This window comes from Kogia breviceps, chromosome 2 (assembly GCF_026419965.1).
Source record: "Kogia breviceps isolate mKogBre1 chromosome 2, mKogBre1 haplotype 1, whole genome shotgun sequence".
Classification (NCBI taxonomy): Eukaryota; Metazoa; Chordata; class Mammalia; order Artiodactyla; family Physeteridae; genus Kogia; species Kogia breviceps.
The window spans coordinates 181257781-181280804 of NC_081311.1; the positions used below are offsets into that span (position 1 = coordinate 181257781).

General features: G+C 52.5%; 1 protein-coding gene across 1 annotated transcript; it reads right to left on the bottom strand.

The window, feature by feature from the left end:
• Positions 1-332: 332 nt before the first annotated feature.
• Positions 333-22687, bottom strand: IGFBP5 (insulin like growth factor binding protein 5). The gene is made up of 4 exons (XM_059052800.2): positions 21539-22687; positions 6932-7161; positions 6509-6628; positions 333-5073 (listed from the first exon to the last, which is right to left on the bottom strand). The coding sequence occupies exons 1-4, from the start codon at positions 21870-21872 to the stop codon at positions 4942-4944; spliced, it is 816 nt and encodes a 271-aa protein (XP_058908783.1). The 5' UTR covers positions 21873-22687; the 3' UTR covers positions 333-4941.
• Positions 22688-23024: the final 337 nt, after the last annotated feature.

The following is a 23024-nucleotide window of genomic DNA, read 5'->3' on the forward strand; positions in this document are numbered from 1 at the left end:
TGAGGAGAAAAGACCCATCATTTGCTTAGGAGTTGATTAAGGTCACTTTCTTTAGCAGCAGGAGCTGAGATTAGATGGTAAAAATGATAATAGTCCTCGTGATAACAGCTGCTGAAGCTGCAGGACCACCCTTCCTCCTAAGCGCCGTGTGTAGTGAACTCACTGAAAGGGTTTTGGAGAGATGGAGAAAGGGGCACCTGGCTTTGGGTCTGGGGGCCCCTCTGGAGGGAGCAGGCCCTGGTTTTGCCTCCACCTGGTCCTCTCTCCTTCCCTCTGTCCCCTGTCTCCCTTCGCCTACCTTCCCTGGACCCTCGGAGGAAGGTGACGCAGGCTAACTGAATGCATAACTTTATTAAATAAATGCTTTGTCACGACAAAAGACAAAGATCAAGGAGTAACATAAATTATAAGTTGAATAAATAGTATACAGCAATCTTCACTTTTTTAATAAAACGTGAGATCCTCAGGTTTTTTTTTTTCTTTTTTTCGTTTTTTATTTCCTTACGTACAAAACACTAAACAGGAGGCGAGCTCTTCCACATTCAGGTGATTTTTCCCCCCCGCTTTTTCTTTTTTTTTTTTCCCCACAAACAGGTTTTGTTTGTTGGTTTTTTGCTTTTTTCATCCTTTTCACCAGTAAAGACTATGAGCATTTATTTAAAAAAAAAAGTTGAAAACAAAAAAAGAGGAGAGAATAGCGCTATGGTATGCATGTATGTCAAATTATAAAGTACTACAGTAATATGTGGTGTGGTTATTGCTGTCTAAAAAACAAACAAACCGGTAGGCAACTCGGAATCTGAAGGAATCTTGTCTGACAACTGTCTATCCGTGTGGGCTACTGTGTGATGCTGGTGGTGGATGGTCCGGGACTCAGGCTGGTGGCCGAGGACCAGAGAGGCGGGGTGAACGGGTGCAGGGCGGCTGACCCCCCTCACCTCCCCTTTCTCCCATCCAAAAAAAGTTAGAGAGGAGGCCAGAGTCTGTGGAAATGGCTAAACTATATACTCCATTAGAAAACCAAGAAAGCATGTTTATAAAAAGACACCAAAAGCCTATGAGAAAAAAAAAAAAAAGTGGAGAATAGTGCAAAATAAGTCTTGCACTTTAGTGGTTTTAAAAATAAAGACAGTACAACGCCCAGGTTGCTGGCCAGTAACCTCCGTTCCCTTGGCCCACTACCTCTCCAAATAGACCTCCTTTCTCTTGGAAGCCAAATCTGTCCTCTCCGAGACCAGAGGGTTGCTTCTCCTTGGCCCACTCCTCTCTGCAATTCCCAGATGAGCTGTAGCCCTCTTGGGGGCTGAGCGGATGGAGGGGGGGCACTGCCCCAGTTGGAAGGGGGCTTGGCAGTTGCCTGGTAGGCCTGTGGCTGCTGACGAGCTGGGTAGTGGGAGAGTGGTGGTCCAGGCCCGCCTCCCTGGAGGAGGTTGGCTCTGCTGGGTTACCATGGAGACCACAGAGGTGGTGATGGGAAAATGGGCGAGGGGACAAGGGGTGGGACCACACAGGGCCTCCCCCCCTCCCCCCCATGTGGGGGCTAAATATCTCCAGGCCTGTCTGTCCAGGTCTGGCTGTCTGAGAAACTTTCGAGTCTCTTCCGTCCCAGATGCCCTGCTCTGCCCAGGTGCGTGGGGCAGCTCTAGGGGCGTGGGGGAATCAGTCCTGGCTAGGCCTCCCTAAGTGACCTGGCAGCAGAGGAGGACACAGCTCTTCACTGCCAGAGCGAGGCATGAGTCAAAGGGAGATGGGGAGAGACCTCCTGTTGGCGCAGTGGGCCCACATTTAGACTTGAGGCCATAGAAGACCCAGAGCCTAAGGCCTCTGGGTGAGCAGACAGAGGCCAACAGGCAGCCTGGGGTCAAGAAGGTCCCTGCTCCGGGACTTCACAGCTGGCAGCTCACCACACCTGCCTCCCCGCCACCTCGCCCAGGGGAGGGCTCCCCTTCCTCAATGACTCCCTCCCCATGGGCTCCCACCCTGGGCTCAGGCCAGACCTCCCTCTATCTGAAGGTCCAGCATCCTCTAGGGAGTGGCCAGCTTACCAGAATCCTCCCCCGCCTCCCCGTCCCCCCTGCAAGCACTAGAGAGAGACTCACAGGTTTGAGTTAGTCAGCCTGAGCTTTGGAGGCCTGAAGAGACGGGTGGCGTTAAAGCAGGTCCTAATCCCCCACCTTACGGCTGACGGCAAAGAGCCCATGGAAGGAGCAGAGGCCCCTTCAAAGTCCAGGAAACAGCGGGAGGAAAAGACAGCCCCTCTCAGTAACCAGGAACCAGGTCCAGGCCTTGGGGGGTGGGGAGAGGTCTGCAAACCCCTGGTTCAGTCTTTTCTTAGGGGGAATGACCCCCCAGTATCCACTCGGCAGATCCCAGGTAGACAACTGATCAAGGTTCAAAGAAAGAATGGGCGGAAAGAACAGTGAAGTGGGAAGGGCTGACGATACTGGCCTAAGACGTTGAAATGTGAATTGGGGTTTTGGGGACAGTTGCGCAGAGAGATGGGGCACGGTGACACAGCAGGTCAAGGAAGTCCTCACGGCTGCCAACCCCATCAGGCCCTTTGTCCTACGAAGATCGACTGCCTCTTCCATCCCAGCCAACCGTCCTGTCCGGGGGAGCAGGAGACATCCCCTCCCCGCAAGTTCCAGAGCTGCAGGCTTTCCACTAGCTGAAATGTTTTTGCTCCTTAGCTGTCCCTCTTCACCGTGCTCAAGTTAGATGCTGGTGTGGTCTCCACGGCGTCATGTCATCAGGAAAGCGCGGAGAAAGCTGCGTTCACAGCGAGAAACGGTCTCCTTTGCCATGTCCAAGTCCCTTCTCCTGGCTGGCGATCTCCATCCTCAGAGGGCAGCCCCAGGGCCGCCCATTTGTTGGGGGGAGTCCGTGGAGGATGGGATTTTTCGTGGTTCAGAATCTGGCTGCCAAATGACAGCACCCCCAAAACACACATTGCCCGCTTGTCCTGGGCCTTTCTGCCATACTCCACCCCAGGACGGAAGCCAGAACTGGCCAGAGTGGATGAAGAGCTTGAAACCCTCTCTGGCCTCTCAGTCCCTTATTGCAGGGTGAAGGTGGGCAGGTGAGCACATAGGCTTGTCCCTTCTAAACTACGGCCGGTCTCTACCAATCCTTGTTCCTGTCCAGCTGCTACAGTCTAGAGCCCATCGAAAGTTACCCACCTTCCCCGGCTCCAAGGCCTGGATTAAGCACATTTCTCTCTTACAACCTGTTCCGCCATCTTCCTCTCTCCTTCCCCTTAAATTCCAGAGGGATTATCAGGTGGGGACCCAGGGAAGTGTCTCTTGGCTTTGTTCCCTTTTCTGTCGCTTCGCTCCAAAGCTAGAACGGGACAGTCAGCCCCCTATCTCTCCAGCTCTCTGTCCCTCACTTCATCTACTCTAGCCTGAACAATCACTTTTACTGTTTCCCCATATTTAAACCTTTCACCTCCATCTCCCTCTTTGCCGTCTCTCATTCCAGTCTCTCTCCTGCTCTGCCAGCATGAAGGCTGAAAGAGGCTCTCCAAAGGCAGGCTCTGTCCAGATGAAACAAAAAGGCTGGGCAGGACCAGGGGGTCAAACTTGGACCTGTTGGGTTCACTGGGTGTGGGAGTCCAGAGACAGTGACTTCCTAAGGGTCTAAAGGTGAATGGGATGTCCTGGGGAGCTTGGTGGGTGCACCGCTGGGTGTACTCATCCACCTGGCTTGGTGGTACATGAACACACACACACACACGGGAAATCACGAAAAAAATCCAACACTGTGTCCCACAAAGGGTTGAGTTTGCCGCTGCCCATGGGAGGCAGGCACTATATTACAAGAAGATGGGTTTCCTTGGTTTTCCCAGAATAAGGACGCTCTTCAATGCCCCCAGAGGAACTACTTGGAAAAGTTAATGCAAACCTTTGACAGAAAGGAAGGAAGAAAGAAAAAAAATAAAGAAAATAGATTTATATGCCTATATAATACTATATGGAGCCTTGTAGATAAACACAAGCCCACATTTTTTTTTTTTTTTTTTCAGACTATCCTCCCCCACAAAGGCTGTGCTAGCTGCGAATTGGATGCAATGAAGGGCTGAAAGTACAGGCTTCATTCAGCGCAGAGTTTTAGCCGCCCTGGAAGAACCCCCATCTTGCCACTATTGGGGTGTGGATTGATTTCTCAAAGTCTGCAGGGGGAGTGAAATATGCACACATACTTCATATTCATGGATCCACTTAGGAACACCTACGTATCTACTATCACTCAGTTATGAATTTGCTTTGTGTTGAGAGGAATGGAATGCATTTTAGGTTTTGTAAATTTGAGGGAGAGAGAACACAGTGTCGGGGTGGGAGGAGAGGAAGAACCGGTCGAGCCGTGCAAGCTGCTGGCTGCAGGGGGAGATTGATCCAGGAGAGGCACTGACGCCTGTTGTCTTTTCCTTTCTCCCCCTGTGACCCATCCAAACTGGGCAAATTCCAAGTGTGTCATCGAAGGCCACCCCTGGGGCTGCACCTGTTCCTGCCCCAACGGCTCCCCACCTCGGGCTGGGGCTGGACATAAAGGTGGCTGCTTCCGGCCTATGCTCTGCTTTTCCTTCTCATGACTACTCATCCTCCACTCGCTCACACACATCTGCTTCCCTCCCTTTCCTTTCTCTTCTTTTTCCTCTCTTGCCCTCCCTGTTCATTCAACTTGCCTCAAAAAGAAAACCTTTTTTTTTAAAGGGGGTGTGTGTCTCCTTAGCTTTGTGCATCTCCGCTGTTGCCGTTTTCAAAGTTGAGACCTTGCCAGAGATTCCGAGGTCCTCAGTTTCTTCAAATAGATAGATATATGTATTTTCTTCCCTTAAATGAGATGAAATGAGTGGCGTCCTGGGGTGGAGGGAGGCACTGGCTGGAGTCAGGGCTGGGGGGGGGGTGGGATGGGGTGCGGGAAAGATGGGGAGGGGACGCGTCACTCAACATTGCTGCTGTCGAAGGTGTGGCACTGAAAGTCCCCGTCCACGTACTCCATGCCTGGCAGCTTCATCCCGTACTTGTCCACGCACCAGCAGATGCCACGTTTGCGGCCACGGGAAGGCTTGCACTGGGGTGGGAGAGTGACAAGCAGTGAGGATGGCTGTACCCTGAGGCTCTGCTCCTGCCTGGCTCTTCATCCTCCCTGCCTCAAGACAGAGCCGCAGGGCTTCCCTGGTGGCGCAGTGGTTGAGAGTCCGCCTGCCGATGCAGGGGACGCGGGTTCGTGCCCCGGTCCGGGAGGATCCCACATGCCGCGGAGCGGCTGGGCCCGTGAGCCATGGCCGCTGAGCCTGCGCGTCCGGAGCCTGTGCTCCGCAACGGGAGAGGCCACAACAGCGAGAGGCCCGCGTACCGCAATAAATAAATAAATAAAAATTAAAAAAAAAAAAAGACAGAGCCTCACCCCCGGAGGGTTGAGGGAGCTGTACCCAACCCCGGGGGTTCTGGTGTCCACACTGCATGGGCGGACGGGGGGGAAAAGTGCTGACTTAGGCCGTCTGCCCTTGGCGAGCTCCTACGACTTTGTTTTATGTCACCCATTCAGGGTCCTCCAACCTGGTATTTCCCAGAGAATGATATAACCTGGTAATGATCATGATGATGAAAATGATGATAAATTAAATTGTTAAATAATAGTAATAATAGGGGGCATCACTTGAATAGCTGTATCACATACAAGACACCGCTGAACACTTACTATAGTGTAGGTACTGTTCTAAGTACTTTATAAAGATGAGTCCATTATTCCTCATAATCATGTGAGAATAACAGGTACTATTATTCTCCATCTTACATGAGACACTGGAGGCAGAGACATTAACTGTCTGGGGTAAGAGGACACAGCTAATAAACAGGAGAGCCAAGCACTCACCCAACACTGTCTGGTTCTTGACTCTTAACTTAGAGGAGGGGTGCCCTCATCAGAGTCATCTGGGAGGGCATTTGTTAGAAATGCAAATTTTCAGAGTCCGCCCCAGACCTACCATCAGAAACTCTGGGGGGGCAGGGACCAGAGATCAGTGTTTTAACAAGACCTCGGGGGTGATACTGATGCCCTAGGAAGTCTGCGATCACTACCCTAAGGTAATGTGTACTCCTTAACGGGCTCAGATGACTGCTTAACTAGCAGTAGGGTTGCCCAAAGGGTAGCCTGGCTGCGAATGGGACACTAAATGATTTCAAGTGGTATGTGGTTAAAACATGTTTTAGAGTCATATATATGTATATATCTATGTGTGCCTATCAGAAAATAACACATCCAACGTGTGATGTGATGCAGTGATCGAAAGTTTCCTTTTTAGATGAATTCATGTGCGTAAGGTGAATCATTAAAACGTCAGTAGATTATAGTGTAGGAGGGAATGGGGACAATCACGATTGTGACGAGTGCAAAAGGATTTTGGAGGTTTGGGACAAAGTGTTGTTAAGGACAGAAATCCAGGCATTTAGAGGTGGAGGTTTCCGGCAAGTGCCCTGAACTTGGGGCTTGGCACGGGGCGTACCTGCTTTCTCTTGTAGAATCCTTTGCGGTCACAGTTGGGCAGGTACACGGCGCGGGGCACCATGCGTGGGCTGGCTTTGAGCTCCTGAAGGGAAGCCTCCATGTGCCTACGGCAGGGACCCTGTGTGCGGACAGGAGGGGGTGAGAGGCGTGCCAGGGCCCGCGGGAACCACCAGGACGTGCAGAAAGCGTGGCTGGGGTATGGGGGGCGTGGTAAAGGGTCTGTACGGAGAGTCACCACCTTTTGTCCCCAATAGCCGCCACCCAAGGTCTCCCTCCGCCTCACCTGCCGCGCCCCCTGGGCGTATAAAGCGCTGTCACGCACGCTCATTTAGACGCGGGGTAAGGTGGAAAGCCGAGGTGGTGGCCAAGGCTGCGGGCTGTGGATGCAGAGGGGGATGGGGAGAGAATCCTTGAGACTCACCTGCTCAGACTCCTGTCTCATCTCAGGTGCAGAGATGACCCGGGGGTGGGCGGTGTTCTCAGCTCCCCCCACGAACTTGGACTGGGTCAGCTTCTTTCTGCGGTCCTTCTTCACGGCCTCGGCCTTCAGCTCGGAGATGCGGGTGTGCTTGGGCCGGAAAATCTTGGGCGAGTAGGTCTCCTCCGCCATCTCGGAGGTGGTCGGTTCCTCGTGCTCGCGGGAGTCTCTTTCTGCAGGGAGAAGGGGGCGGAGAATCAGCCTCTGAGGGCTGAGGCCCAACCGTGCAGAGCCCAAGGCTCGAAGCGATTGTGGGGAGGAGAGGGGCTCTCTGCCCTCCTGGAATCATCCAAAGTGGGGAAAGCAGGGAGATGAGAACCAGGGCACGAGTCGACGCTCGTGTAAGTGGTGGGAAATCTAGGGCGACTTCATGGAGTAGGAGAGTGTTAGAAAAGTCAAGCTGATACAGGAGGGGAAGTCGGACAGGAGGGAGAGGATATTCTGGGGACGAGGAGGGCGAGGGCTGTGGGAAGGGGCTTGCTTGTTGGGGGGCTGGCTAAGTAGATGGGGTGGCGGCCGGAGGTGGGGCTGCGATGGAAGAACACAGTCTGGAGATCCAGGCTGTCAGGGGCAAATAGGCGATGGCCAGAACGTGGACAAGAGGCCAAGTCCATCCTTTAGGTGTTTTCGGAACTGCTGGAGTTGAGATATGTCTGGACCCGGGAAACCAAGGGCAGGAGGGTCCTGGGGTGTCTGGACTGGCAGGGAGGTGGGGACCATCAGGAGGAACAGGAAGAGGCGAGCCGGGAGAGCCAGAAATGTGGGGTCTGGAGGGGAACAGTGCCGGCGGCTGGGGGGGGGGACGTGGAAGCCCGGGGCCTTGCTTCCTGCTCAGAGCTGGCTCTGTGCTCTGCGCCCTGGGAGGCTGGGACATAACTCAGCTCCAGGCCAAGAGAGGCAGACTGCTGGCTGCGGGTGGAGCGGTTATATATAGCAGTGACTTGGTGACAGTCTATATTTAGCTGACTTCTGACCTTTAAAGAACTAGGACTTTGTTCATTTATTTGTCGATCTGTTAATACCGCCCCCCCCCACCCCGCCGGCCTTTTCTTGGTTCACAGATTTCCATGAAATTCTCATCTCACAGGCACCCTTCTCTGGGTGCTTCCTCTCAGCTCCCTGGTCCCACCAGCCTAGGCAGACCCAGGGCAGGAGGTCTTTGATTGCTCTTCCCAGGTGGGAAGAGCAGGGGTTGGGCAGGGTGGGTGCGGGCAGGGAACCTTGTCTGCACTGACCTCTTTTCTTTTCAAATTCTAGAAAAAGAAAATAGGGCTTCGGGGTGATCCTGAATAACTCAAATAGACTGAAGAAGAATCCTATTGTCCAGCCTGGCTGCTAGCCCAAGGCATGGGTTGGGAAACAGAAGGAGAGGAATCTGAGGGGGTGGGGACAAGGAGAGGTGCAGGGAGGGAGCAGTTCTGTGAGAAGACAGTGTTTGGTGTCCCCCGGGGCAGGAGATTTCAGCCCAGGGGAAGTTCCAGGTGTGTGTTAAGAGAGGTATTTGGAGGCCTGGCCTAACCTGGCCGGGATGGCAAGCACCTGTTTGTCTCTTGGCTTGGGATTTGTCAGATGTAATCAAATAGGTATCCAGTCCTGAAGGCCCTGGCAGGGAAGTTGCCCACCCTAAAGAAGCCTCCAGAGGTCTGCAGTGTTCTGGGTGGTGGCTGTTTTGGGTATTGAGCCACAGGAGAGGAAGGGAAGTAGTTTCCGGAGAAGAAGGTGTGAGAAAGCAAATGACAAAGCAGTGGGCAGGCTCTCCCTGAACAAAATTCAGTACCAGGATCCCTGTCCCCTTCTGGCCTTTCACTCTCTCTTCCCACCATGTCCTGCCCTGTGCTCTGACTCTGTCAAAACCCACGGGGATGATAAGTGAACGCCTGGCAGGTGGGATGGAGCCTTCTGGAGATTAGCTAACAGAGTGATGTTTTTGGCATTAAACCAGCTTCTCCTGGTTGTGGGATTAGCTAGGACGGGGGTGGAGCAAGCTGATTTGGGGGACTCTGTGCAAAGCGAAAGATTAGGGCTCTGTTATCTAGTAATTCAGGCCCAAACCTGAGGCCCAGGTCTTGAGGGAGGGGGTGAGGAGAGGAAAAGCGAACCGTTGCCTGGTCCCATCTTACTGAGTGACTTCACTCAGACTCTCTGGGCATCCCCAAGCATCCTGATCCTCACTTGAGCAGTGGGGGAGGGCAGAGGGCAAGAGATGGTTGCCACGGAAAGGCTGGGAGCATTCTGGATGTGTATGGCCACACGCCTTCCCCAGTCAAGATTGTAAGCGGGTGAAGGGAGGGGAGGAGGGTGAGTGAGAGGGCTGGGTGTAGAATGCATGGAGGAAGCATGAGCATCTCCTTTGGGAGCTGCTCTGGCCTGGCCCCGAGGGCCAGCAGGCTGTCCTCAGGGGCACCTGTGGATCTGGGCTCTTCACCGGGAGAGGTCCCCGGAGCTGCTTACTCCCAGTGGCTGGCTCTTCCAACTCCCCGAATCCCTCCAATAGACCCTCCCTGTGTCCACAAGTACACGCAGCCATCCCAGTGGCGCTCTTTCTGGCTCTTAAAGATATCTGCGGTGGGAGTGCCACCCATCCTCATCTGGTCACCTGTTTTGGGGGCCCCCTGTCCCTTTGGTCAGAGGATGTGATCCTCCAGGTGTCGTTTCACCTTCTCTCATGGAGCTTCTCTCTCTGGCTTTGGTGGTCGTGGAAGTACATTGGCTAATGCCCACCCTCCCCCAATATCAGCAGCCTTTCTCAAGACTCTTCATATTTTAGGATCTTTGAGAAGTGCTGTGGCTGCCCTTAACCTTGAGTCACCCTTCCTGGGAGGAGGATAGGTCTGTTAACAATGGCTCAAGAAACTTTGGGGCGATTTACTCTGACCTCTTTTGGTCTTTTGTCCAAAAGGGTTAGCTTTGAGACTAAGCAAGGATGATACTGGGGAAACGACATGTAGATTCCTGTGCCTTCTTTAAGGAACTCAAAGTACTTTTGCAAACCCTCTGTCCTTCCCCTGGCCTCACCAAGGCCGGGTTCCTGAGGGCATACCCTCCCCAGTTTGCAGTCTCTCTGGCTGTTTCTGAAGGGCAGACTTAAAGTTTTGATGTGCCTCCCGGGTTTCAGTGCCACTTAACCCCATGAGACCTATTACTTAGGCAGCGGGAGAGTCGAGTATCAAAGATACTAATCAGGGTCTTGTGGTCACCTGTAGGCTCCAGAGAGACAGCGGAAACTTGGAGCGGAGCCAGGGCAGAGCCATGAAGATTAAAGGGCTGGAAAGTAAGACTGGAGGTGGGATGCCAGAGCCAACTAGCCCTACTCAGCTGCTTTGTAGCGGAGTCATAAATAGGCTTGCGATTTTGGAAGGGTTTAAGTTTTAGATAAAACAAGAAGGCACAAGTAGACTGGCAGCCCCTGAGATGTTTCACCCAAAGAAAATGGAGCAAGGTTGCAGAAGGGATTTAGGTGGGATATAAGGGAGGACTTCCTGGTGAAGTTGCCCTGCACGTGAATAGCAATCTAGGGAACTTAGCAATGCAGTAGGTTCTGGAACCCAGTCGACCAGCATGTCAGTACCTCCATACGGCCGGTAGGTGGCGGAGGAGACCGATGGCCGCAGAACACGTCCGTGGCGCTTCCTTGTAGGGACTGTAAACAGTGTTAAAAGCTGGAATTTGTGTGCCTCCCTCTCAAACTTCTCTGACAACCACCCCAATCCTCTCCTCTTTGTGTGTCTGCAGCATGCATGGAAAGGGTCAGGGAGATGGACATGTACGGACTGGGAAGGACCCACGGGGGTCCAGGGTGGAGAAGGCAGGTGTGGGGCGGGGGCAAAGCTATCAATGTGTCACCCCCTGCTGTTTCTTTAATCTGCACCTGAAACACGGTCAGGGAAAGAAGGGAAACAGATCTAGGACCTTCCTTCCTATCTCTAGATGTTATTTGGAAAGGATTCTGCAGAGAGTAGGCAAGGGAACCTTCTCTATTGTTTCCTCCTCAGGGAAGCTGTTGAGGCAGGCAGGGCCCTTTAACTCCATGATCTATCCAACGACTAAGGAAGCGAGGGTTCTCATATTGTCCCGATATTTATCTTTGGATAGCTATCTGATTCTCTGCTCTGTTCTGCCCCCAGTCCTGCCACCCGGGCTCTCCGATGCTGCCAGCCCCTGCCGTGTTAGGGTGGGCAACTCAGTTTCTCCTTTGTTCACGAGGCGCTGTGCACCCACACGGATGCAGCAACATCTACTGAGGCACTCCCCAGGGCAACACGAAAACCTGCTTGAGGACTGTGGCATCCTCATGTCCCAGTGAACCTTTTTTTTTGGCCACGCCATGAAGCTTGTGGGATCTTAGTTCCCCAACCACGGATTGAACCAGGGCCCCGGCAGTGAAAGTGCCGAGTCTTAACCACTGGACCACCAGGGAATTCCCCCAGTGAACCCTGAGTGTGTCCGGGTGCAGGCCTGGCCAGTGTGGACCCAGAGGCATCCCAGGGTGGGCACCGCTCCTCACAGCACAAGTGCCAATGCACGCTCCCTCCCCAAGCCCCACCACGGACTCCAACCCGCCCTCCCACTGTGTTCTCCTTCAGGAAAGCATCCGGACCAGGCACTTGCTCTTAAGAAGCCTTCTCATCCCACATGCTCCCTGTGCCCAGAGGTGGGGCGGGTCCAGTTGGGGACCTTCTACTTCCTGCAATCGAACCTTCCACCCTAGGGCTCTTAGTCCTACCTTGGCACCATTAACAGCCTGCGCCCAGCCTGGTGTTTGTTTCCCACACTATCTTGACCTCATAATCAAGCTTAGAGAAAATGGGTGCACCAGATATTGTGACTTTGCTTACGGAAATTGAAGAAGCTGAGGTGTACTGGGAACTTGCAGCTCAGGAAGGATGTGGGGCTTTGCCAGGCCACTTGGACCTGGGACAAGTCTCTTTTCCTAGCCAGAAGACAAGAGGGGTTCACCCTGAATCTCTATACAAGGAATGAAAAGGGGAGCTGGGTTTCCACTGCCTCTCACTGTAGCTCCCTCTGTGGAATGCAAACAGTAAACTTCTTTTTTTTTTTTTTTTTGCGGTACGCGGGCCTCTCACTGCTGTGGCCTCTCCCGTTGCAGAGCGCAGGCTCAGCGGCCATGGCTCACGGGCCCAGCCGCTCCGCGGCATGTGGGATCTTCCCTGACCGGGGCACGAACCCGTGTCCCCTGCATCGGTAGGCGGACTCTCAACCACTGTGCCACCAGGGAGGCCCAAACAGTAAACTTCTTAAGGGGAGAACTTTGTCATTTATCTTGGTCTCTCCAGCATATGGTCTTCAATAAATAATCTTTAAACGGAGAGATGTGTGAATCTGCTCACGAGACAGAGCGCAGGAGGTCTAGAAGCAGTTCTGTAATGCCAGCTGCGGCATGTTAGAGCCCAGTGGATACCCTGAGGGGTCATGTCACCCATGCACCTGCCTTTAAACACAGGAACTGCTGCAGAGGGAACGAGGCGGCAGGGAGGTGAGCCTCACAGGAGCGGGAAGAAGTAGGGTCCCCTGGATTTACTGGGCTTCTTTGATCTAAGACTGTGCTGTCCAATACAGTTGAAATGAATAAATATTAAATCAGATTACAAACTCAGCTTCTCAGTTGCTCCAACCACATTTCTGGTGCTCAATAGCCACATGTGGCCAGTGGCTACTGTGTTGAACAGCGCAGATCAATGACACTTCCATCACTGCAGAAAATTCCCCTGGGCGGCTCGTCCAAGGGCACTGATCCATGCCTGGGTATGGCTGGATTCTCCGTGCCTCCTCTCCACTTGGCCTTGTTTCCTAGCCAAGCTGCAGCCTCCTGCTCTTTGCTACACATAAGGTTTCTGAGAAAATGCTGGATCAGCTGCTCACTGTTTAAAAAAATGTGAGACATGTCTCAGTCTCCTGAAGTTTGACCATTTCCCAGCTGCACATGCCAAGAGACTCAATTACACTGTGTGTGCCTTTGCATAAAGAAAAAGGGGACGGGGCAGTAGGTAGGGCCGCAGAGCCTTCCAGGGGAACTGCACCGTCCCCGCTCCTGCGCATAACATCCCTGACCAGTGCCTGCCTTGCCCCAGTCTCTCTTGGAAGACTCTGTTTTCTTTTCCTCTGTGGTTAGTAACAGACATGCATGTTCTGGGCTCTTCTTCACCGGAATTATGGGCTGAGAAGGGAAGCAGCACTGACTTCCCAAGAGGAAAAGAAACCCAAACGACCGTTATCCTCAGGAACCAGTTGCAAGAAGGGAGGAGTTGCAAAAAGACACTGGAGGGGAGTCTTGCTGACCTGGGGTACATGGCAGAGGTGGGGAGCAGATTCAGAGAGTCAGTGACTGGACGGTGAGAGCAACACGCTTAGCCCCCTGAGCTCCTTTACAGCCCCCCGCCATTTCAGGCCAGGAAAGCCAACGTGGGTATGTAACATCTCTATCCTGAGCACAGAAATAAAGACACCATAGAGCAAAGCAAAGAAACAGAGTCAGGAGCCAGACTACCAGCCCTTGACCTTCAGTCACCCTTCTTGGGAGGAAGATGGGGCTGCTCACCGTAGTTCAATAAATCCTGGTGCGGGTGTACTTTGACCTCTCTTAGTTGCTTCCTCTCCTCTCCTTGCCTTAGTTTTCTCATCTGAGTTATAGGGAGGATGACTACAGCCCCTTCTCCATAGGGTTGTGAGGACTCTATGAGCTGCTACGTGCTAATGAACTCTCAGCGTAGGTCTCTGCCTTGGTAGGTCTCTGTTGCCTCGCACCTCCCTTGTTCCCATGATCAACTAAAAATCTGGTTGCTGTGATATGTGGCTGACAGGTGTCTACTTGTAGATCACAAGATCTCAGGTGCCTTGGACTGAAGAAAGGTCTGCTGGGAAGTGATGGATCTACCTTTGTCTCTGGATCTACCTTTGTCTCCCAGAGACAAAGGTAGATTGCCAACCTCAGGTGAGAGGGGCTTTGCCCAAGTGCTTCTGAGAACCGGTTCCCACTTAGAGAACTCAGCCTGGGAGTTTGTCCTTTGTCTAATCCCATTCCTTCATGCTGCATGAAGGCACTAGGTCTTTCCCCCTAAAGATGGAGAGAGAAAAGGTGACCCACCACCTTTCCACAGTGTAGATATGGCAGGTGTCAAGTTGGCGGCACTTCCCCAGAATGAAAGGCTGGGGTCCCACTCACACATCCTCCACTGTAAAGGAAGGATCCTCCTCATTTTTTCCCCCTGGGGACAAACTAGGATTCAGGGCCATGACTCTGACACACATTTCTTGATCCCTGGGTGGCAGCTGGTGATAAATTTACACATAAGAGATATACGCTTATGCACAACTCCCAAGGTGAGTATCTCCAGCCATCCAGTATCTCTCTAGACTTGGGGAAGGTAGAGCATGCTCAGTAGAAACATCTCTATCTCTTTCCTATATACACCCCAAACCAGAAGGTAATGGAGGGGTGAGGTGGGGAGCAGCCTTTGAATGGGGGAAGGGGAGATGAGGAGAGGGAAGAAGTGAGGGACCATTTCTCTGACCTGGCCACACTCCCACTGGTGACTCATCACGGCCCATTCAGAACAGCACAATTAAGTAGCCGAATTCCCTGAAAAGTCCTATATGACCAGAAGGGGGCGGCAGGTAGCGGATGGTTTGAACACTTTTTTTTTTTTTTTTTTTTCCCCTCCCAACCATGGTCCCCCTAAGAAGAGAGACTTGCTAGGGGTCAAACAAGGGAGTCTGTCCTGTTTGTCAATTAAAGCTCAGACTCTTTTCCTTTTTGACTTTTTTGGGGCAGGAGGAGAATAGAGACAGTAGTTCTCTTTTCAGGTGTGGGAGGGGCTTGCTGGTGGCCTCTGCCCTGTCCAGTTCGGTGGCCACTAGCTATATGTGGCTTTTGGCCACTTGAAATGTGGCTAGTGGGACTGAATTTTAAGATTTATTTATTTCATTTAAATTAATTTAATTTAAATGAAAAAATATCCTTGGTTATTGGAAAACTTTTGAGTATATTTAGGGCAACTCAGGTATATGAATCTACTTTTTCAACTGTAAATCTTATGAAAACTAAAAATACAGATCAAGTATTTCCAATGAAAATTTGGTGTTTGAATTGAGATGTGCTGTAAATGTAAAATACACTTCAGATTTCAAAGACTTAATATGAAAGAACATAAAATATCTCATAATTGCTTATTTTGAGTATATGTGGAAATTATAATATTTGGGGTATGTTGAGTTAAAACATAGTTAAAATTAATTTCACCTGTTTCTTTTTTTAAAAAAGTGACTCTTAGCAAGTTTGAAATTACATATGTATGTGCCTTGTATTATATTTCAATCGGACAGTGCTGTTCTAAAGGGTCTGGAAGGAGAGCCATCTTCACTGAGGTGACAGGGAGACTGCGGAGCACAGCATGCCCAGTACAGCTGTAATGGTACAATCTACACAGTTCGGGATACTAGGGGCTCATGTAAAACATCTCTGCAAACCAGCAGAGGTCATATGAGGCTAGGTTCTGAGTGCAAATTCAATCTCGGTTTTGCTTCAGGATTTGGTAACAGAAGGGCTGATCTCTGATGGTTTAGGTGAGGGATCAAAAATAAGATAACCTATTTATTTTAAAACACCCCCCAGGGCTCACCTGGTGGTCTAAGCCAGGGGTCCCCAGGCCCCAGGCCGCAGACCGATATTGGTCCGTGGCCTGTTAGGAACCGGGTCGCACAGCAGGAGGTGAGCAGTGAGCAAGCAAAGCTTCATCTGCCGCTGCACGTCACCAGCATTACCGCCTGGACCATTCCCCCTCACCCCTGCTTCCGGTCCGTAGAAAAATTGTCTTCCACGAAAGCGGCCCCTGGTGCCGAAAAGCTTAGGGACAGCTGGTCTACCTATTGGGAAGACAGCCTTATCTTATCTGCCTCCTTCTTAAGAAACCCCCAAAGGAGGAGCTGCCCCAGCATCCAGGACATATGAGGATGGCTCTCAGCAATTCCTCAGATCAACGTGAAGCCCCCAGCTGTAATCTGGAGGGCTTCCTCTCCTCTCTTTCTGAAAGAGCTCCCACATACCTGACTATGTTCAAAAACCCGGTGACCTCTCTCTCTCTTCCTTATCAACGTTTGTGGCATATGGTTTTCTCTCTTTTCTTCTGATGCGCAAATCCCCCAATCACTCCCTCACCCTCATCCCACCCCACCCGAGCTCAGATCTCATCATCTTGCTGCCGGGCTCCATGGAAGCCCGTGCTGGTGGAGGCTGGTTGCCATGGGAAGCCGGCCACTTCTGTGCCGTGGGCTCCTTAGAGACTGTGGACCGCTGCCTAGCCAAGGAGCAGCGAGGGCCTGCCTGCCTGCCTGCCCGCATCAGGACAGCTCCCTGTCATTCAGGAAATGAGGTTTGGCACATGGACCTGAAGTCTGGGCTGAACACACTACCCTCCTTGCCCCCATCCCAAACCACTGGCTTAAGCCAGCCTTGCTTGCAGGACTGTGCAGAAAAAGGGACGGAACGGGGAGGGATTGAAAATAAAGGGGTACTGTCTTCTCCACTTTGGGGCCACTTCACTTCTTACCCTCAAATGGAGCACTCCCAGTTCTGAGCTCTTATTTCATCTTCACAACCCACCCCTCCCAGCGTCCCCGCCGCCCCCCTCCCGCCCCCCCAAACTATGGGATGACAGCCTCGGGTGATATTTGCCAAAGACCTCATTGCAGGTTAGACCAGACTCAGGCCAGAGCCCTGGTGACTTAAGGAAGAAAGCCAGGGAGAGCGGAACGGAGGCCTAGGCTCAACAGGATTCTAAGGCTGAGCTCTAGCCTTGGCTCTGCCTCTAACCCTGCACCTAATTCTGGGCTAGTGACTTGCACTTTGGGCCTCAGGGTCCTCATCTGTAAAATGAGGGCCTTGACTGCCATGATGCCATGATCACTGCGGGTTCCTTCCAGCTGTAGCATTCTTTGGCCAACACCCAGACAATTCCTGGAGAGACTCTCGGACCTAGCTAAGCTGAGTGGCCAGGCAGGAAAGGCCACTTTGCCTCTCATAGAGATTTCTAGTCACTTCTCTGGATTTATATTTAAGAAGGAAAAAAAAAAAAAAGACATCCTAACAGATATCATGGCAAGAATTGGAGCTTGAAACAAGAATGGGGGATTCTGTGGATATGGGTAGAGGGGACTAGAAGCTTAGAACTGGCCTTTTCTGTTATTTGCTTATTTCTTCCTGCAGATATGTAATAAATCTTATTGTTTTGAAAGACATATGTCCAGATTACATTTGAAGGATGGTCTCTGGGGATTGCAACTTTTGGACCTACCATGGTAAAAAATGCAAAACAGAATCTCAAACAAAACCCCACCAAACAGCCTCCGCCCTCTTCACTTCTGCTTCCAAGGGGACCTCATTGGTACCTGCTCTGTTTACGGTGTTCTTCCAACTTCTGGAGGCAATAAACCTGGAGTGTAGTGGTCCCTTCTCCAAAATTTTATTTTCCATACATTAAATAACTCAGTTTCAAAGACACTGCTCAGGTACAAAGTAAAAACTTTAGATAACAAAAATCACCTTCTTTTCCTGTTAGCACCTTCCCCCTCACCCCCCCCACCCCTCCCCATGAAGGGGACCAGGGTTTCTGCTGGGATTCCTGCTCCCATGCCCTTTGCTGTAACCCTCCTGGTGACCTCTGGCTCCTAGGTCAGCCTCGTCCTCCGTCCTCCGTCTGCAGCTGCAAGCCCACCTGCCTGCTCAAATCCAATCCAAGCCCCAGGACTAATGCACAGCTGCTCCAAGTGAAAACTCTAGCCCTCGGGGGAAGGCCTTGGAGTTGGGGGATGGAGAAGGGGGTGGGATGGGAGGGAGGGATAAGAAAGGGGTCAGGGTGGAGGTGGGGAGGGTAGGGGGAGAAGTGGAAAGAAAATGAGCTCTCACTGCGGCCAACTGTGCTTGCTCTTCCAGTCTGAGCTGACAAAGCAGAAAGAGGGGGAAGGGAGGGGAGGGGGAAGGCAAGAAAAGTCAAGTTAAAAGCACCCTCTCTTGTCTTCCCAGCTCCCATTTTGGTTGGCTCAGGGCACAGCCAGCCAGCCTCTCAAAGACTTGTTTCAAAGGGAGGGGATACGGGTGGGAAAGGAATCTGTCTCCTTCAGTTTTCCATGATCTTGTTCAACCCAGACAAAAATTTGGCCAATAAACCTAACTCTGGAACTTGATTTCAACATGGCATTTGGACCAGGCTGGGAATGGAAGCCAGGGTGATGGAGGGCCAAACCCCTCAAAGAAGCAAAGGCTGAATTCATTTTTATTTAGGTAATTTTTCTTTCATTCCCAGAAGCATATTTTCTGTTCTTCCTCTCTTATTTCTAAATGACAGAACTGAAACCCAGAACCCACTTCTCCCTGTATCCCAAACTTTATATCTCACAGGCACAAGAGAGATCTTCCAGACCCGGGCAAGTATGTGTGCCAGTAAAGCCACAAGGCTCCTTCTCCAAACAATTCCCAGAGCAAAGCTCGGTCCTTCCTTGACTCGACCCAGCTCACCCATATTTATTGAGCTCGGTCCAATAAATAACTCCTGTCTCCCGCCTCCCTCTAGCCCTCACACACATTGCCCTCTGTTTCTATATCTATCTTTGCCCCTGAACTGGCCAGAATAAAATGCAGGGCCCGGAGCGCTCCCAGCACCAGGCTCGCGGGCGGACTCCCTCTCCCGTTGCTCAGCAACGCGCCCAGCAAAACACCAGTCCCCTCCCGCCCTCCTCTCTTCCTTCCAGAAGCTTTGGCTGCCTGCCATCTCGCTCTCCTCAGCTCCCCATTTCTGATTCTAGAAATGCACTTCTTTTTTTTTTTTTGGTTGGAAAAAACCCCTAAATCTCTCTCTCTCTCTCTCCATATATTTTTTGATATATGTGAATATGTATATTATCATCTATGTCTGTATCTAAATCTGGGGCAAATCCAAGTTCGCACTGCTGGTATCGGTAGGGAGGAGTGGTGGTGGAGTGTCGGGGGGCAGTAATTTTGGCTAAAGGAGGTGACACTCTCCTCCCTCTCTCTGTTCGTTGAGCTCTCTTTAATTACCGTCACTGCACCATCTCCAACTTTTGGGGGACCCACCCAGTGGTTTTCGGGCTGAAAAGCTCTAGCCAGGAGAGCCCACTCCCATCCCATCCGTTCGGGAGGAAGGCGTCAACTCCGGCCACCGGTCAAGGGCAGCCATCCAGCTACTACAGTGGGTTAGGCACCTGCTTTAGGCCGGTGGAGTCTTCCAGGGGGATTGGGATGGGGATGGGGGAGGGGGAGAGGGAGAAAGGCTGCTCCGTGTTGGTCCAGAGGCACCTTGAAGGTGGGAGCTGAGGAAGTGGCTGCAGAGAAGTCTAAAAGGCATCTTGCTTGGGACAAAAGCGTGTGTGTGTGTGTGTGTGTGTGTGTGTGTGTGTGTGTGTGTGTGTGTGTATGTGTGTGTGTGTGTGTGCGCGCTCCTGTTGGGTTGAACTGGAAAGTTGGATGCGCCCATTTGCTCTCCCAGCAACTGCGCGCGCGGGCACCCTCCACACCAACCACATCACACCAACCACACGGTTGGGCAAATAAAAATGGGGCCAGAATGTGGCTGAGCGATAGCTTGCATGCTTTCGATGTGACCGGATTGTTACCCAGAGCGCTCGCTTCCAAGTCAGGAAATCGATTCATACCCCCCCCCCCCTCCACCCCGTGCTAAGCTTTTCCAAATCCACATCCCACAAGATGAAGGCGAGGGGGACAGCCTTTGAAAAGTGGCTCTTAATAAAAATAACTTCACAAACCGGCCTCTGGGGCCCCCGGGGCCTGCACGTTGCTCTCTCTCCCTTTTTGCAGGCTGCAATCTGGAGAAAGACTACCTCTTGCAAAGCTGGAGGGACGGCCTCCTGCGACAGGCAAAACCTAAAGGGTCCGTGGGCATCCAGGTCGAACCCAGGAAAGGTCTCCTGCCTCTTCTCAAGCGCCAACGCACTCCTTTCCTACATGACAGTGTCTGTAGTTTGCAGTTAAAAAACTCATGTTGGGGTGCTCGTAATGGAAGGGGATAGGAGAGAAGAAGAGCATTGTCCCAGTAATAAAATACCACACAGAATAAACACTATTTAGCCAAGTCTGAACCCCTTTGGGAGAGGACCGATAACGACGTCTCAGAACCCAGACTTTTGTGTAGAGTTCATTAAACTTTTACTAAACATTTAAGATCAAGTAACTTTCCAAAAGGAAACCCAGTCTAAGGGGCGCAGAACTGTTCTGATTGAACAAGTAGCTCTGTCAACCTTTTAAACCCTAGACTCCTGGCACTGAGACTTTGGGGGCGGGGCAACCCGGAGGCGGGGCTACTTGGAGGCGGGGCTACTTGGAGGCGGAGGGGAGGCTCCGGGAGCGTGGCTTTTCCGTCTCCGCCCCCTTGATTTTGCATTCTGCGTTTCCAGGGCCCCTCTTCCATTTACACCACGCCCACTTGTGATCTGGTTTGAGAGCCTGAGGGGCAACGCGGGAGAGTGGGCGATTAGCACTGGCGGGGAAGCTGTGATGTCTGAATTTCATGTCTCTTCTGGCTTCCCAACCCTGTATCCACCTTTCTTCCTAGGTAAAATCTGAATTGGGGCACGGGAAAAGGAGTTAGATTTGGGGACAAACACCAGCCCTGGAACACCAAACCCTTCCTTCTTATCCCTTTCCATCACTCCCGCCCTCCCCCACTTACCGCCTCCCCACCTTCCCGCCGCCTCTGAGCTTGGCGAACGTAATCTTTCCCTTCCAGGGAGGAAAAACGGTATTTTGCATTTCAGTATGTTGTATAATTGACCACAGTCAATCCGATCAAGTCAAGAGCAATGGGTGTGCACGTGGGAGGGGCATCGAAGTCCCCACCCAAAAGACATTAGCTACCAAGGGTGCGTGCGTGCGTGTGTTATGTGTGCATGTGAGTGTGCGTGTGTGTCTGGTGGGGTAGGAGAATAGAAACGTCTAGGAGGGACTGGTGGGGGGGTAGGGGGCTGGGAAGGACAAAGGTGGAATTACCACAGAAGATCGGTGACGCCTCTCTCTCTCCAGGTCGCCAGTTAAAGCAATATTTTAACAAAAGACATTATTTTTCAAGTTCAGGAAAAAAAAAACAACAACAATAAACCCACCCCACAACATACTGGGTAGATGGGGGTGGTGGAGAGGGAGTGAATAATGTAAGGTGTACATTTTCGGACTGGAGATTGAGTACCTGGGGATTTGGACCTGGAGACTGCATAGGATCTTAGAGTCAGTGTTTAGTCGAGGGGGGAGGGGTGGGGTGGAGGAGGTGTGGGCAGGAGCGAGGAGAAGGAGCGAAAACAGAGCGAGCCTCGGCTAGACAGTAACCCGGGTAGCAGGATCGGCCAGGGTTCCAATCCCGAGGGGCAAGGACCCTCCCCGCCCTCCTCCCGGGCTGCACCCAGGCTCTAAGCCACTTGCTGGGCAGAGCGTGCCGGGCCAGCCTGTGCCGTGTCCCCCGTGTCCCCCCGCCCGTGCGCCGCGTAGCTGCCTGGCACACTGAGCGCGCTCACCGATCTTGGCTTGCTCGCGGTAGCTCTTTTCGTTGAGGCAAACCCCGCGGCCGTGCAGCAGGGCATGCAGTGGCTTCTCCTCGTCCTGCCGGGGGAGGCAGCGCAGCCCCTGGGCGCAGCGCTCAGTATAGACGCCGCACGACTGCCCCTCGGCCAGGGCGCAGGTCATGCAGCAGCCGCAGCCCGGCTCCTTGACCAGCTCACAGCCCAGGGGGCTGGGGGGGCACATGGAGAGGGCTTTCTCGTCGCAGGGCTCACAGTGCACGAAGGAGCCCAGGCCCTGAGCCGGTCCCGCACAGGCGGCCAGAAGCAGGAGGACCGCGGTGAGCACCATCTTCTCCGAGTCTCCCCCTTTACCTGGGGCGGGGCAGGAGCGCGAGAATGAAGGGAGAAGGGGGCCAAGAGGAAGCGCGGAGAATTGTTTTTTCTTTTTAAAATTTCTGGCAGGTAGAGCAGGTGGCCTCCCTCAGACAATTGCAAAATGTAAGGAGCGATGGAGGGCTGGGGTTCCTGCAAGCAAGTCTCAGTTGCAAAGATTACGGACTTGCAACAGGTAGGGGAAAAAAGAGCAGCGCCAGGTGCACGTAGAGGGATCGGAGGCGGGAGGGACAACCCCTCCGCAGGCCTGACCTGGTCAGAATTGCGGGGCGGGGCCCAAATTATCCGCCCCCAAACCACCACCGGAATAATGAGATCGGAGGCTGTGGAGGAGGGGGTGCAGGGGGAGAAAAATCGATTCGTCTTCAAAATTTTTGTTTAAAATCTAAAAGTACACCCAGCTCCTTTCTAACCCTCAGCTGCCAGCGGCGCGCGGCTGCCCCGGAACAGGTAAGAGGCGGCGGCGGCAGCCGCGAGGGTGGGGGAAAAAAGTGGAAATCGAGAAAAAAAAAAAAAAAAAAAAGACCAAATCCAAGCCCCTAACACCTCTTTTCTCCCACTCTGCCAGCACCTCTTCGAAATTCGCAGGTTCTGCGTGAAGCCCGAAGCAGGGTGCAACCGGAGGAGGGGGTAATGAAAAGGAGGAAAAAAAAAAGAAAAGAAAAAAAAAAGGAAAAAACCCACACCGCTTTGCAGCTCTTTCCTAGCTCTTTTTCCCCGGCAGAAGTTTCCAAAGAGACTACGGGCTCCGGTCGAGCAGGCGCTTTTAAATAGACGGCCCCTGGCTGCCAGCCAGTTTGTAGCTGCAATTTGAGCTCCCCAACACCCAACCCAGGCAAGGATGCCAAGGAGTACAAACTCACACGGGGTGGGGGTGGGGAGAGGCCTTCTAGACACACGGGGGCTCCCCTTCGCCGCCCGAACAGCGCCCTCCTCTCCCAGAGTGGAGAAAGGGCCGCGGGGGACGGGGCTTGGGCTGCCCAGAGCGGGGAGGAGGCGGGGGGCGAGTGAAGGAGAGTTCTTCGCAGCACGGTGGATACGATACGGAGTAACTCGTCTCCCGGTCCCTCCCACCCCTTAGCTAGCCAAGGCCCAGGCTGGAGGGAGA